At 61.4% G+C, this 16,034-nt stretch overlaps 1 protein-coding gene across 7 annotated transcripts in view; it reads left to right on the top strand.

The window, feature by feature from the left end:
- The window catches only part of HDAC4 (histone deacetylase 4), a 367,147-nt gene that overhangs the window by 318,508 nt on the left and 32,605 nt on the right, over positions 1–16,034 (top strand). For 5 of the 7 annotated variants that reach the window (XM_037849277.1, XM_037849273.1, XM_037849274.1 and 2 more), the window contains exons 16-19: positions 4,449–4,569; positions 9,429–9,475; positions 13,405–13,512; positions 15,695–15,750. In XM_037849277.1, the coding sequence (XP_037705205.1) occupies positions 4,449–4,569; positions 9,429–9,475; positions 13,405–13,512; positions 15,695–15,750 (332 nt within the window). The remainder of the gene's footprint in view (positions 1–4,448; positions 4,570–9,428; positions 9,476–13,404; positions 13,513–15,694; positions 15,751–16,034) is intronic. The other 2 variants (XM_037849278.1, XM_037849276.1) reach the window with 1 other exon arrangement.

The following is a 16,034-nucleotide window of genomic DNA, read 5'->3' as shown; positions in this document are numbered from 1 at the left end:
AGCTCCTAGAAGGTTCTTGGGACCTTCGTGCACGCAGCCCGTGCCCCCAACCCTGGCCGCCTAGCACCGGTAACCGCAGGTGTCCTCAGACCTGCTCGACAGCCGGGTAGGGCCAGCGGGGCCTGGAATTCACTCTGCCCCGAGCATGGCTGCAGGGCACTGCCAAGGTCAGGAAAGCTCAGCCGGAGACCACCCAGAAGTTCCCGCCACCTCCGGATTTCAGCCAGGGGAGCAGCATTCAAGGAGGGGCGGACTCTGCAGTGCTTGACTGGGGGGACACCCTCACCTGCTCAGCCCTGGGCCCACCACCCTGGTGACTGCAGGGAGAGGCTGCCAGTCCGTCTTCTGGGAGCGGGCGGCCTTGTTCAGGTAAGCAGGCACCTCCCAGCCTCAGCTTCCTCATCTGTAGACCTAGTGGGTCCTGCGGGGTCCCCTCCCCACACTGGGAATCCTACAGAACTCGGGGTGGAGGCAGGAGGCCAGGCTGCTCAGCAGAGTGACCTGGGAAAGCCTGAGGTCAGCTGAAACCACCCGCAGCCACTCCTCGGCCAGCTGCCGGAGGCCTGGCTGGGCCTGGGCGGCAGCCGAGGATATAAGTTTGAGGCGTCGATGTGGCCTGTGGGGCCACCGTTGTCCCTGGGGCTCCTGGCGTGGTGGTTTCTGGGTGTCTATATCCCCTCCTCGGGCAGTTGGAAGGGTTAGGAAGCTAAGTCAGTCTGTGTCAAGGAGCACCGTCTTCTCCAGTTTTACTGATGGGTGAATTTTGGAGGGGCACAGAAGCCTGGTCTGGAACCCTGTCCCGACGTGCCCGCTGCACAGCAGCTGCTTCCGGAGACGGCCGGAGGTGACTGGAGGCACAGGGTCTCAGCCGGCTCCCGCACTGGGGGCAGCATCACCTGGTGGGTGCTGGGCTGGGCTGGAGATGGGCTGCTGTGGCCGCCTATCCTCCTCCCAAGCCCCCTCCCCAGGATCATCCGCTCAGGCCCAGAGGCCTAGGTAGTTTCTCAGCCAGAAAAGCAGGGATAAGAAAGTGGAAAACATGGAGAAAAAAAGATGATTCTCCTCCACCTTCCTCAGGCACGGGTGGGTGTGCCCAGGGATGAGCAGGTGAGGGTGTCCCCCAACCAGCAGAGGGTCCCCGGGACTCAAGGAAGCAGGTGCTGCGGGAGGACACCCCCGCACGATGGAGGCAGAGGCCCCGGCGCGCCTGTCCGTCTCCAGCGCGACTCTGGCCCACATGGGCTGCACGTCCTGCTTTGGAGCGTGACCGGCAGAACGACTGACTCCTGCTGCCCCTTGGCCCCAGCACGCCAGGGTCCGCCCAGGGCAGAGCAGACCCCAGAGTGGCTGCACAGGTGGACACCCCACGCTGAGGGACCTCAGGCCTCCCCGAGGAAGCGAGAGAGCCGAGCGAGGGCCCAGGAGCCCTGGACCTGGGTCCTTGGAGTTGGCAGGGGACAGACGTGAGGACGGGACGGGGCCATGATTTGCAGGTCACAGCCCCTCGGGACGCAGGCCTTCAGTCTGGGACCCCCAGGGCTCTGTCCTTGAACCTGTGGGCGGCTGGGGGTGCAGGCATTGCAGACTTCAGCGCCTTCTGGCCCAGCTGTGCCCGGCTCAGCTTGGCACCGAGAGGTGTGGAACGGGGTAGGAAATGGGCCGAGCACCTTTTCCAAGCATTCGGCCTCTCCGTGCTGGAAGGCTCGGCCAGGAGAGACGGGGCCCCGGGGCTCTTGATACAACTCCCCAACCTGGGCAGGTGTCGCACCACCTCGTGGGCACAGCCAGGCCCTGTCAGGAGGCCTGGCAGAGCGTGTCCACTTGGGGTGCCCCCTGGGCACTCACAGACGGGTGCTGCGCGCAAAGGCCTCATGTGGGCCTGTCGGTGTCCGATGGCCAGCGTGGGTGTGGTGCTCTGTTCCCCACAGGGTCAGCTCTCGTCAGGAGGGGTGCAGGGGGCTGCCTCAGCGCCTAGGAAGGAGGGGCACGGGCAGGGGCAGGGGCCGCAGGAAGGCCACTCTGCCTGGCCTCGGCCCTCAGGCTCGGCTCCATGAGGAGCCTCCCAGAGTTCATGCCAGGAGTCAAAGGGAGACGAGTCCTTAGGACACCGGTTTCCCAGAACGGGCGGGGAGGGGTGGCCGTCACTGCCACTTGGAGAGTTTCTCCAGGAGCTGTTGTTCCGAGTGGGCACCCACACCCCACCTCGCTGATCCCTCCTGGCTGTGCTTCACCCCCAAGTACGGGTGGCCGCGCCTTTCCACATGGCGTAGTCCAGTGGCACCTTGATTCAGAAGTTCTTCCTTCACTTGGACTTTGCATCTCGCTTGCTGCAATCCAGAACCCGGTCCTGCAGTCCAACTGTTTTGGGGGTGCCCAGGGCCACAGCTCCCTGCCTGCTGCGCTCACCTGTGTGGCCTCCGTCCTTTCCCAGCCCGGGCAGCGCCTGCCCCCGTAACCCTCAGAGGCTCTCAGGCCACACCGGTGCTCCTGGTGGGAACACTAGAATGAAGGAAATGAGCAGCAACCCAGCCGCCGTCCCACGGGCTCCTCCCCCCCAGGCCACAGTGCGGACCCAGACAAGGACAGAGGGCTGGAAGCAGGGGGGACGCCCGACCCCACAGCCAGGAGGGACTGAGCTCAGACTTGACCCCGCAGCCCACTCTTCCCACACTCCTGTGCTCACTCACCACAGATCGGCTAGTCAGGAGCACCAGCCGAGAGGGGGCCGAGGTGGGCAGTGCACTGGTGACCGTGAAAACTAGGTGCTTTGGAGGAGGCGGGTGCTGTGAGGGCAGGAGCCAAACGGAGCGTGATGGCGTGAGGACAGGCCCCAGCAGACTCCTCGCAACCGCCTGCTTCCTGTCCTCCTGCCCCTCGGCTCCTACAGCGACCCCCGCCTCTGCATACCCAGCCTCCCCTGTGACTCTGCAGCCTCAGTTTCCCCCTGAGCTGGTCCCTGCCTCCACGGGGCACCCACCGTCAGTCCCCCTGGGCCAGGCTGCTGCTGCCCGGCCGCTGCCCCCTAGCCCGGCAGGCGATCCTGTCACAACACTCCCCTGTCCATTGCCGCTCCACGGCCAGGCCCAGCATCAGCCTCACAGCCACCTTGCCCTGACCCCTCTGCCTGGTCTGTCTGCTCCGTCAGACCACACTCTCGGTCCCCCCCTGCCAAGGACCCGTGGCCCAAGGCCAGGCCTCCTGGCGTGGTGGGCCACATCCCTGAGCCCACCTCCACACCAGCCCCGTGTGGCGCCGGTGGCACACCCACGAGCTGCCCAGACACTGCCTGAGTGGTCCTGACGGGGGAGCGTGCCCCTGCCTCGGCTTGGCAGGGTGCAAGGCTGGTGGAACCCTTTTGCCTGCCTCACCCCCCAAGCAGAGCCCCTCCATCTTCGCCTTCCCCTCACGTGGAAATGAAAGTAGATTTGGGGTGGAGTCACCAGCTAACTCTCTGAGGTTGGAAACAGTTTGCACCTTTTCCTTTTCAAACGAGGGACTTGAGTGCAGGGGCGGGTGGCTCTGGGGAGTTGACGTTAGCCAAGGGAAGGGAATCCCCCCGACCAGCTTCCCCCTGGGGCTCCCTGCCCTGGGTGGGGGGAGGGGGAAACAAGCAGCAGGACTCCGGGCGCCAGCCTTGCCCTGCAGCCCCCTCCTGATTCCATGAGGGGACCCCAATGCGCAGAGCCCCTTGCAGGAGACACCAGGCCTGGGCCCCAGGGGAGCCCCCGAAGTCCCCTAGCCATGCACCCCATCCGTGTTGGGAAACCCAGACACAGGTGGGAGGACGCGAGGCTCACCGGGGAGCAGACGGGCTCCCCCACTCTCGGGGCCCTCCCTGGGCGGCCGCCCAGTCTCCTGCCCGGGCCTCACCCTAGACACACAGAGCCCGCGGAGCAGAGCGCTCTCCACCGCCTTCTCAGGCCCCCAGCTCTTTACCGGGTTAAATAAAGGTAGATGAACCAAAGAACAGAATTTCTTATGCTAGTTTCTAGGAAAATCTGAAAATAGCTCAGGAGTCTTCACCTGAAGACTTTCCAAGCCCAAGGTGTGCTGTGGGAGGCGGATTTCAGAGCCGCGCAGCTGGTACCGAGCTGGTCTGCGCCATCGACCCCCGTGCTGTGCTCGGGCCTGGGTGTCCTCGGAGGTGGCTGGGTGCGGCCACGCCACGCCGCTCGGTTTTGAGGCAGACCTGGCAGGCAGGAAGGGAAGTGATGCTCTGATGTCAGAACATCTGTGTGACGGTGAAGGCTAAGGTGTCAGCAGCTGGAATTAGTCTTCTCTGATGGTTATTGAACCACCTGAAGTGCCTTGAATTCCATATTGGGTGACGTTGCTGTGGCTGCAAGGGAAGCACAGGCCGTGTGCACGCTCCTGGCAGTGCCGCCCCCTGGCTCAGCCGCGGTGGGAGCCCCTGGCAGGCAGGCCCTGACTCTCTGTGTCCCTTGCAGTGCATCCGCGGGCGGAAGGCCACCCTGGAGGAGCTGCAGGCCGTGCACTCGGAGGCCCACACACTGCTCTACGGCACCAACCCCCTCAACAGGCAGAAAATGGACAGTAAGAAACTTCTAGGTATTTCACGACCTTCTCTAACCCAGTACTGGGTTCACCTGGCGAGACAGCAGGCCCCTCCCGGAGCCACGGGAGAAGACGGGCCTCAGGCTCCCGCCGGTGACGCCCTCGGCCCGGCCACTGTGGTACTCGGGTGCTGGCCTCGGCCCAGCCGGGCAGCCTCACCCCCAGTCCCCGAGCCGTGTGTGAGGCGTGGGGTTGGGAGAGCGAGTCTCACCCTCGGCCTGGTGAGCCCCTGAGCGCTGAGCAGAGGGCCTCTGGTAGACAGTGGCTTGGGAACCACGGTCTAGAAGAGCCTTGAACAGCTGTTTAGATTTGGGAGACCTCAGGTAGCTGCTCAGCTCCAAAAGCCCAAAGCTGGGGCTTCCGGTTTGGGCCATTGTTTAAGGCCTGCCGGGCCGAGGCTGGGAGGAAGCCTAGTAAGGGCTCCCTGCAGGCCCAGGCACATCTGCACGTTCCCTGGAGGATGCGAGCTCAGCTCCCGGGGTGGACAGGCGGCCCCCAGGGGAATGCGGGTTGGGGAGAGTCTGCCTGATGGAAGGAACTTGGGGGCAGTGAGAGTCTCCCCACAGAGGTCAGGGCCCTCAGTGTCAGCAGACCCAGAGACGGCAGGGCCCCGCTCAGGCCTGACACGGGCTCTGTCGGCCCTGCTCTCCTGGGACCGGGCAGCTGCCCCCGATGGGCCCTCTTCCCTGCCTGCCTGCCTCTGCTGCTCTGGCACTCCCCAGGCACTAGCCACGGGCGCAGAGACCACACGTGCTGTGCCACCAGGGTGGCGGAAGGGCGGCCGCGCTTTCTCGTTGCTGTCATCTCACCGGGCAGCTCTGGGCATGGGGTGGCTGTCGTGGGAGCCTGCCATAGCATGGCCCACACACACCTGTAGTTCTGAGGCCTCAACAGGTGCCAGGGACCCCTGCCCTCAGATCACGCTGGCTGGCATGGCACCTTGAGCAAGCCCTGTGGCGGCGGGCTGGCATCAGCTGCTTTTGGAGTCCCCACCACCCCTGGTGTCACAGGGCTTTGCAAAACGTCATCAACCCATACACGGGAGGACGAGACAGGAGCGCGCATCACAGACTTGTGGAAAGCAGGTGGCCAGGTGGCACCAACTCCCAAGCCAGTGCCAGGAATCCCGAGAAACCCCACACCTCCCACGATACCAGCACCCACAGACGGGGCCGCCGGCGCCCCTGGACCTGGGCCGAGGGGCGGAGGGGGCTCAGACGGGCCAGGCCAGCTGTCAAGAAGCCTTCAGTTCTGTGTCCACTCTGCTGCCCCACGGTCCTGGACCCCTGCTTCCCCCCATTTCTTCTCTGGAAGAGACATCAGAGGGTTCCTGGATGGGGACAGGGTGTCAGGTTCAGATCATGGTGTGGGACTGAGCCCACCTGCCCCCCTTGCTCCACCCCCAGGATGAAGACTAGAGACCCTCTTCTGAGGCTAAGCCAGCCCCCCAGAAAGCTGACCCAGAGGGTCCCCAATGGCCTAAACAGCCTGCCGAGGTCACCCTGCATTGGCACTCAGGGTGGCCCAGAAGTGGGTGAAAGCCCCCCCCAGGAAGTAGAGACGCAAATGAGGCCAAGCGGAGCCCTTGGAGGACAGGCCTCAGGCGGAGGGGCACCGTCCAGACAGCCACCACTGGTGTCCTCAAGGAGAGAAAAATACCAGAGCCACAGAACGTGGTCCAGTGCAGCAGAAAATGACAACGCCGAGAACATTCAGAAAATGAAGAACTCCGACACGAACAGAGACGGAGAGCCCTTGGGCAGGGGAGCGCGGAGGGCTCTGCGGAAGGCCCAGCTTCAAGGCTCCCGCGTGGTTCCGGGCCCTGCTTCCTCTCCTCACCACTGCTTGGCGGCTTTCTCCAACGTCCTGGTGACGGTCCTGACCAAGAAACTACATGTTGTCAGTTTACATGTCAGAGGACGGATGGGTGGTTATGTCGGGTGTTACCAGCCCCATTAGGTGTTTAGACTCCTGCAGGAGTCCCTTCTTCTCTTCATTGGAGCCGCACCTTTCTGAGCTACACACAAAATAGCCTCCAGGGTTACTTACGTGGTCACCAGATGCGCCTCAGGCTGAAGCACTTCTGGCCCCTGCGTCCTCTGATGACAGCCGACACGGCCCTGCCCTGGGAGGGAGCCAGGAAGGCCAGGGCCAGGGCCCACAGGGCACCCAGGTATGGCGCAAAGGGTCTGAAGGACACTGCAGGCCCCTGTCCCCGAGGAGCAGCCGAGAGCTCAGCCGGAAGCCCCACCTCTTTCTGGGGCACATGTCGGTCACTCTGCTGCGAGTGGGGACGTCGTGGCGGTTGTGGCACCCCAGCCCCCTGCCCAGGCCTGTAGCTCTGTTGCCTGCTCAGGGATCAGTGCTCAGCCACATGGGGCCACTGCCGGGCCCCACCCCGGCTTCTCAGGAGCTCGGCTGCCGGGTCGGCCTCCCTCTCGCAGCCCCAGGCCCACTGTCCACCGAGCAGTGGCAGTGTGTACTTGAATATGTAAAGTCCTCCCTTTTTCGTAATTTTGGTCTTTGCTTATCGGTTAATGACAAAAATCAAAATAGGTGGTTTGTGCTTCAGTGCCAACACTGTCAGCTCTGGTATCAGTAAGAGAAACGCAGCCTTTGCTGGCAGAGCCTCCTGCACTTGGGGCCACACACAGATGTGTGTGAACCTTGCACACGAGTCCTGGGCTATTTGGAAGACTGAGCCTATTCAGTCCACACACTGGGCCTCTCTGTGGGTTAGTCATTGCCGACATGAGGAGCTGTGGCCATGAGCTATTCAGGGCCCCAGCTGACCACCTCGGGCCACTGGTCACTTTCAAAGGCAGTGCCCATCCGCAAGCAGTGGGAGGGGCAGCTTGCTGTGATGGTCACGGAATAAACCAGCTGTTGCATCTGTCACCAGGCGGTGGGCAGACAGAGCCACCCCTTCTTCGTGTCCTATCCCCACCCCTCACGCCCTGCTCCAGCTCCCCCAGGCCTCCCAGAGGGGTGCATGGGGAGACAGAGCCGCCCCTTCTAACTACCCGCCTTTGGCGGCAGCTTTGTGCAAACTGCCTGCTCATTCCGTCTGTGGATCTGCTCCTTGTCACTGCTTGGGCAGAGAGTTGGGGTACAAAGGAGGGCAGGCAGGGGTCCCTGGCCTTACAGGCCCGGCTGGGGGCCACCCCCCTCTGTTGGGAAGCAGCCAGTTCGCCGGAACCAGCACTGCAGGTGGCAGCGATGGGAGAGGCTGCCATGGGTGCCGGTGCCCTCGGAGCAGGAGGACAGGCCAGGAGCCTTGGCCAGGCTGAAGGCTGACTCGCTGCCACAGCAGGTGTGGCCCGTTGAGCCAGCGCCTGGACCCTGGTCCAGCCGAGAGGCAGCGTGGGTCGGGCAGGTGCCCTCCGGGGCGTCTGGGCAACGTGGGGACGTGGCACAGGCTGCTGCAGACCCCATAGCACTGGCCTCTCCCAGCACGCCAGCACCTTGTTGCGTGGAATTCTGCTCTTAAATAGGGCATGGGCCGCTGCTGCGTGCCAGCCCCACGGCTTGCAGGCATCTCCCTCCCATTAGTCAGGACCTGTTACATTCTCAACGGAAGCTCCTGGGGCAGCATCTGGCCTCCTGCCTGGAGTGTGGGCTCAGTCCCTTGCAGCACAGAGGGCTGGCCCTGAGCTTCTACCCTACAGCCACCTCAGAGGGCAGAACTGGAGCCAGGGCCTGGCCAGGGGCATTTCAGGGAGCACAGGGCCCACGTGTGGTTTAAGAGAGTGACGGGGCCGGCTGCTCTCCATTCTGTTGTCGGCACAGCTGCTGGTCCCAGGAAGCCTGTGGTGCAGATGCTTCATTGAAGATGCCACACTCCTCACCAAGGTCACCTGCCCGTAGGAAGTGGGGACCAGAGCAGACCAGGCCACTGGGAGCCGGGGTTCCAAGCAGCCAGTGGACACCACCGGCCAGATCCAGAAAGCTCAGGCCCCCAGCAGGGTTGAGGAAGCTGCTAGAACAAGAGCATGTCAGCAGGCTGCATCTCACAGGACCGTGTGGCATCCCATCTCGCAGACCTGTCCTGGCTGGGCCTGGGGCTGGGGCGGCCAGCTCTAAAGGGGCAGGCGCTGAAGCAGGCTCTGGGCCTGGCCCCTGCTCAGGGCCTCTCAAGCCTGTTGCCTGCGTTCAACCAGCACTGGGCTCACACTGTGGAAACAGGCCCCACCCCAGGAAGCTGGAGACAGGCGTGAGCACGCGGCCAGGGCAGGCCTTGCTTCCGCTGCCAGGACTGGGCAGGCTCTCGGGAACGGGTGCCGAGGACCTGCCCCAGCCCACCACAGCTTCTCAGCCGGCCTTGTGAGCAGGCAGGAGATTGGCGTGGTTCTCACAGCTTCTGAGTGCCGGGGCCTTAGTGCAGGCGTTTGATCCTGGACTCCCACTCCTTGTTTGCAGCTAGAGGGGCTGTTGGGGACCCCAGAACATAGAGCCAGTGTGGGGAGCTGGCAGGTGAAGCTCTGTGCAGAGCCCGATGAGTGATACTGAGCGTGGGATTCTCCGTGCAGAAGAGTCAGCACAGCCGGAAGTGAGGCCCGCCCATGAGTGCCCCCCTCTGTGGTGCCCCCCTTCCCCTGCCCACCCTCAGGGCAGGGGTTGACCCGGGGCATGAGAGGCCCCCCACGTGGGCTTGCATGCTAGTGTGAGGGAGGGAGCAGTTGTGGCGTGCACACCTGGTCTGCTGACACGCTCCATACATTGCACACACATCTGTGCTCTGGTGAGAGCTGCCGAGTGACTCTGACCCTGCAGCACATGCAGAGCCTCCCACCGGCAGGTGGGGGCTGGCAGCCTGGCCTGGACCCCTCTGACCGCTCTCTCTCTGCCCGCAGGTTCTCTCACGTCGGTGTTTGTCAGGCTCCCCTGTGGAGGTGTTGGGGTAAGTACCTCTTCAATGTGTAGATAATGTAGTTTGTTCTCGAGTCCCACAAAAATCGCTGCCTTGCTTGGAGAATGGAGAACTGCTGCCAGGTGTTGTCCATGGCGGGGGCTGCCCTGCAGCGTCACACGTGTTGCTTCAAAGGTCGTGTGAGAGCCAAACCCGTTTTGATTGTGGGAACTGGGCACCTTCCTTTGGGGAAGTTGCCTCAGGCACAGCCTGGGCCTCGGGGGTCGGCAACAGCGCCGCAGGAAGCGGGCCTCGTTTGCAGACCAGGATCTCCCTGCAACTGTATGGAGCCATGTCCGTGTTTGTCTCGCAGGCCGTACATCTGTCTTTCTGTATGACGTGTGCTCACTCTGCATCCACTCTCCAGCTCGAAGCTGTAGGTGATGCGCTCAGTACAGGGAGCGTGACGTTTGGGGACCACGGGCAGGGGTTACCGTTACCAGCTGGACTGTGCTGGCTGCTTTCCTGTGAGCAAACCTGGTCAGCTGAACGGCTTAGCAGAACTGAGGTCTCTGACAGGGTGTCCCTGTGGTCTGGCGAGGCCCCCACCCACCCCACAGAGGAGCCCCCCAGGCCCGGGCCCCTGCCCCCCTCGTTGCCCTGCAGAAGGGCCTTTCCTGGCCCACGTCGTCGCGGATGGAACCAGGGGAGGGGCAGGAACAGAAAGAAGGCGGCCGAAGGAGAGGCGGGTGGGCCTGAGCTCACCTGCCGGCAGTAGTGCTTCCCCCGCCGTCTGGCATGGCATGGAGGTCGCGGGCGGGGGCCCGGGCAGGGGGGAGGCGGGTGCATGCCATCGTGTCCGGCCTGCGGGTGCTGGCTGGGAGCAGTTACAGGCCGCAGGGCAAGGCTGCAGGTCTGCGTTCTGTTAGAGAAATGGCACAAAATCGTTTTCTTCCTGAGTCTTTAAAATCATCCCATCAGAGAGAGACTAAGCGGCCTTTATCCATTCCACCACCGAGCCCTCCTAGGGTTAGTCTGTGTTGTTCTGTAAATAGGCTGCAGTCTCTTTATTCGTGGCAAGTTTTTGGCCAGACTCGAGAAGGTCTGGATTTGCGCTGTCCTGCAGCCAGCCTGTGTTCCAGGCAGAATCTCTAACTTACGACTGAAAGCTCGTGGGTTCATGGGGTGTGGGGCCTGGGGGGGGTGAGCCTCGGCAGTCCCCCGTCACCGAGGAACCCGGCTCTGAGGGGCAGCAGGCCTGCCAGCACCCCACCTTCAGATCAGGGCCGGGAAACGCACCCGGCCGCCCACAACGCCTCTCACCGATCCAAATCCGGTAGAGGGGAGCCTGTCGGGATGAGCGTGTCACGGGCTTTCCTTCAGTCGCCTTCCGCGGTGACTTGTGATAGGATGGCAGAGCTGAGCTGAGACGGCCCTCGGCCAGTACTGCGACACCCACCCCTGGGGCGGAGCAAGTGTCCCCACCGGGGCAGGTGTGTGTGGACATGTGGATGTCGGGAGGACAACAAAGCAGGTGGTGGGAGAGACCCTCCACCTTTCCTGGAAGTCACTGAGTCGGCAGCTAAGTTGCATAGTTCGTACTTTTAACATTTAGAACTCTTTTTTCCTTAGCTATGCTAAATAGCAAGTTTTAAATAGTTTTTACCTTCTTTTCAAACAAAGAAACTTCCTCCCTTATCTCCTAATCACCACAAGTTTCAAATAGTGAGGAGTCGGCCGGCTCTCCGTGGGCCTCTCTCCTGTCCCAAGGCAGCTGCTTCCCCTGTGTCCCGGGGTTCGCCCCGTGTCTCCCCACTCCTGCTCTTTTGCTGGGCTCCACGCTCACTCCCTGGTTGCACTGCCACCCTACTCCGTACAGGGCTGCCCATCCACAGCACAGCATGCTGAGCCGGCTCTCTGGCCCAGAGCCTCTGCTTCTCCTGGAAGCCCCCACTTGTCCGGCCCATCCACAGTGAACCCCGTGGGCATTGTTGGCCAGCAGCAGGGGACGTAGCCTGGGAGCCTACGCTGCGAGGTCTGGCAGTGCATCCCTCTCGGAGCCACAGGCAGTAGGAACCAGTGAACCCTGGGGTCCCATGAGGAGGGACACAGCCAGGCCCCGGACACCAGTGCCCCAAGCAGGCACCACCCTGCAGGCCGGAGCCCAGGGGCCCCAGTGAGCCCACGTCCTCCCAGCAGAGGAGCAAACCCTGCAAAGGCCCTGGGCACTGCTACGTGGTCCCCCCTGCTCTAGCCACTCAGTTCTCAAACCCCAGTAATGGCATTTTGAAGAGAAACATTCTCTGCGTGGTTTTGCCCAAGCCATCCTTCTGGCCCTCATGGTGCAGCCTGCAGGCCCACCCCACGGGGAACCCCAGGAACCCCAGCAGCCCTTGGAAGTCCTGGGGTGGCGGGGGGGGGGGGTCAGGGGCGGGGGGCACCTTCCCGGAAACCCCAGGGCCAAGCCAGCTCCTGCCTGGCGCTCACTCAGGGGCCCTCGAGTTTATGAATTGCTGCTTCTGGCTGGAGTAACTGTACATGTTGTCAGATAAATTATCTCCTTCCTGGACCAGGGTGCTTCTATCTATGTGGCTACTTTAGCGAATAACAATGCAGTACTATTTAGAATAGAAGCCGATCTTAAAAAGTCAAATATTAATGCCACAGAGAGTAGGGAAGGGGCGAGAGTTTTCCTGACATTTGGAAACTATTTAAAGAAAATAGCGTCCTGGTCATTGAAAAGAATAACTGTGTGGAATCCTCTTCAGGAAATGGTTTGAGCCCCTCGCAGATTTACTTTAAATCATCTCGCTTTGAGAATGAAGCTTCAAGATGGCCTTTAAGGAAAGTCTGCCCCTCTGTAAGGATAAGTGTCTTCATCAAGTGGCCATTTGCTCTCGTGTGTGCAGAGGCCACGCACACTCGGACGCGCTGGGGGCAGGGACGGGGCAGGTGTGGGGGTGAGTTCCAGCTCCCCGATGGCCACACCCGCCTCGTCCCTGGGCCTGGGCCCCAGCACAGTGAGTCCCAAAGCTTCGAGGGCTCAGAGGAGATCAGTGTAGGAAGTCAACTGGTGCCCACTGTGTCACAGTTCAGTGAGCCTGCCATGGCGAGAAGGAGACAGGAGCCCCCAGTGCGTGTGCCCACGGGCCCGCGCTGCCACCTGGCACCTTGCAGACGAGGGGTGGGGTGCTTTGGGGACTGTACCTGGGCTGGGCCTAGTGCTTGACCTTTGCCCTCAGCCCCCGGTCCCAGGCTCCTACCAGGAGACTCCTAATCTCGAATTGGCCACCGATGCTTTTGGCTTTCTCCTCCACTTCAGCCAGTGCTTTTTTTAAAATCTATTTGGCAGAAATAAATAAATAAACAATTCAACATGCAAACGAACTGCTTGACCCACTTGCGTGAGACACTGCTGTCTGGAGCGGTAGCAGACACGCGCGCCGTACCTGATGGAGTCTTGGCACACGGCCCAGCTGCGTTCCCTGGAGGGCTCCCGTCCCTTCCCTCCCTGGGCTCCCGCTCCTGCTTAGCTACTCCTGTCAGATATTTGGAGAGGTAAATTAAATTCTGCACAAAATGAAGTCATCGTTACAGTTCTAATCCCTGTTAGGATTCCGTTTGCTAATGGTTAGTGAGACTCTCACCTGCTGCTACAGTGAAAAAAGAAAAGCAAAGAAATGTGGTGGCCCTTTGGCGTCTTCGTCCTCAGCTGTGGGTCTGTTGGAGCAGTTGAGGAGTTTCAGAAATGACACCTCAGGAAAGAGGAACAGCGCGTGTTATTTCTGGCACGTGCCCTTTCCTTTTTCTGTGTAATATGTTTTCGGCGTACACTTTTTTCAAAAACGGCCCAGTGGAGCCAGGGCTGGCCTCAATTGGGAAGGATCAGACGGGCTGTGGTCTTGGGGTCCCCACGCTGGGGCTGTGAGGCCACCCAGGCCCTGCCAGCACCGTGACCGACCAGGGTGTTGTCTCCACAGGTGGACAGCGACACCATCTGGAACGAGGTGCACTCGTCGGGGGCCACCCGCCTGGCCGTGGGCTGTGTGGTGGAGCTCGTCTTCAAGGTGGCCACGGGGGAGCTGAAGGTCAGTGGGGGAGCCCTGCCGGGGGTCCCAGGGTGGGGGCACGGCCACTGCTGTTTTCCTCCAGACAAGCAGGGAGACCCCCACACTGCCCGCACAGCCTTGCCGATAATGTGAAAACACTCCCCACATCGGTGAACGTGTATGCAGTGCGCGGCGTTCAGTGATGTTGGTCTTTGCACTCGGAGAAATTGTTGAGGAACCCGCAGTGTTTTGGTTTATAGGAGCCATGTCATTGGTATTGACAAGGAAGTTTTTAAATATGTACTAATTTCTTTAAAAATTATACCGTCTGGCTATTAGGCATCAGCTGGAGCCCCTCCCGGCTTTTGCCGTGGCTTTTGGTTGAAGGGCCTGAGGGAAACACAGCTTCCTGCAGTTAGGGAGTGGGCAGGGCACGGCTGTGTGCCAACAGCCTGTTCAGAGAACTGCAGGTGTCTGCTTTGTACCCCACAAGACTCCAGAGGTGGTCTTTACTGAAGACTGGTGGTAATGTGGGATCCAAAACCACATCACAGAACTTCTCCTCCTTTGTTACCTCAAAACGCAGTCGTCCATCCCACACCAGGGGTGGCCCTTTTTCATAGCCTCACGTGCTGGTCGTCTGGAGATACAGGCCAGTTGAGCTGTGCGGATCCTTCACGTGCTGACACGGTACCAGAACGTCACGCTCGGCAGCCTCGGCACCCGCCTCAGAACAGTCTGTGAGAACCAGGGCACGCTGTCATGCTCACAGTGGCAGACGCAGGTTTTCCAAACTCCTGATTTTCTCTTGAAACCTCAAGTTTTGTCACTGGCTACAGCTGCTGCTGTTGTTTTCCTGTGACAAGTGCGCACTGCCTTTTTGAGACATGTCTCCCAGTTACACATAGTTTGTTGTCCTTTCAAGTGACGGTGGTGTTCCCTGGAGAAGGCACTGGTTCCGCGGCAGCTCGGAGCCGCACCGTCTCACCCGAAGATGGCCCTGCCAGGTCGGCAGCACAGCCATATTGTGCATCCTTCCCGTTTATTCCTCTGGATATTAAAAAGACATCGGTGTCCAGATTTACTGGGATGAGGGTGTGGCTGCTTCACCAAGGACATTCTTAAGTGAAACCGGGTTCCCCCCAAACGTGTGATGGTGAAAGACCCAGGACAACGCGTGCCCCTGGGGGCCACTGCCTTGACCCGGCTGCAGCCACAGCAGCTTCACCCGCTACTGTGTTTGCACCATTGGTGCAAAGGTCAACGTGGTGAGAAGGTGAATAGGATCTTAGGATGGTTTGAAGTTGATCCCCCCCTCAGGGGTCCGCAGCTGCCCTGAGCAGCACGGCAGCAGGAGCAGGATGGGTGTTGGCAGTGCTGGATTTGCGGGAGGGCAGAGCCTGGGACCTGCTCACGCCCCCGCCCCATGCCTTCCAGAGCCTGGCATCTGTGCCCGCCGGCTCACCCCTTTCCGTGGCCGCTCTTGCCTGCAGGGAGCCCCTTTGGGGCTCTCGGTTATAGACCTTTACCTCGTTGTTATTACAACAGCGACACAGCACTTTGGAGGTGGGTTTTTAAGCCTCAGTGACGCCGAGGGCTTTATGGGAAGGTGCGGGGAGGGGTGCAGCTCTTTTCCGGGCTCTGGGATGTTTCTCCTGAGTGACAGTGGTGCTCCCCTGGGCCCTGAACTGCAATGACGAGACTTTCATGCTGAGGCCACGCAGGGAGCCATGTCGGGCCAACAGCCAGCGCCACAAGGGAGCCCCTGCCACCTTGTCCGCACCCAGGGCCCCCACCAGGCGGCTTCCAGCCTTGGAGTCCTCACAGCCCCCCGTGTCGGAGCCACGGGTACAGACGGGAGGAGAACGTCCCTGGTGGGGACGGGTCAGGGGCAGCGGAGGCCGGGGCCAGCACGCGTCCCCGGGTGCCCGAGCTGAGCAGCTCCAGGCCTGCCAGCAGGAGTCTGGTCAGACGCAGCATTGCCCCCAGCCCGGCTCCTCGGCTTCCCCGGGCCTGGTAACTGAAGGCCCTGTGGGGAGGGGCTCCCGTGCACCCTTGAAAGGCCAGCCGCCGCCCTCGCTGTCTGTGTCTCACCATGTGGCTAGGGTGCAGCACCAAACCCACACCCCTGCATGTTTTGAGTCTGCTAAAAAGTCCGTTTTTAATCATTTTACCCAATGATTTAAAACATCTGTGGTCCCTTGTGTCCCCCACCTTCTAGAATGGCTTTGCGGTGGTGCGCCCCCCTGGACATCACGCCGAGGAGAGCACCCCCATGTAAGTACACGCCCTTGCAGTCGTCCTGACTGTTCCCCTAAAGGGCTGGGCTGGCCCCTGAACGGAAGTGGGGTGCCCCTGCTTTGCCACTCGCCGAGCCCTCTGTTGACGTGCCCTGTGCCTTGTGTGCAGCATCCGTTCCCCCTTGGCCTCACTGCCAGTGAGAAGCAGGCAGAAGTCGCAGCCCTGCGGCTACATGGATGGTGTACGTGCGGAGGCCAAAGTCAGCTCACTTGAGAGATTGTTGTGAGAAAGGCAAATCAAGTGCACAGGGTGGGAGGGAA

The sequence above is a fragment of the Choloepus didactylus genome, chromosome 9 (genome assembly GCF_015220235.1).
Source record: "Choloepus didactylus isolate mChoDid1 chromosome 9, mChoDid1.pri, whole genome shotgun sequence".
NCBI classification, from domain to species: Eukaryota; Metazoa; Chordata; class Mammalia; order Pilosa; family Megalonychidae; genus Choloepus; species Choloepus didactylus.
Note: the sequence above shows the minus strand (reverse complement) of the source record. Positions and strands in the feature narration are given on the sequence as shown.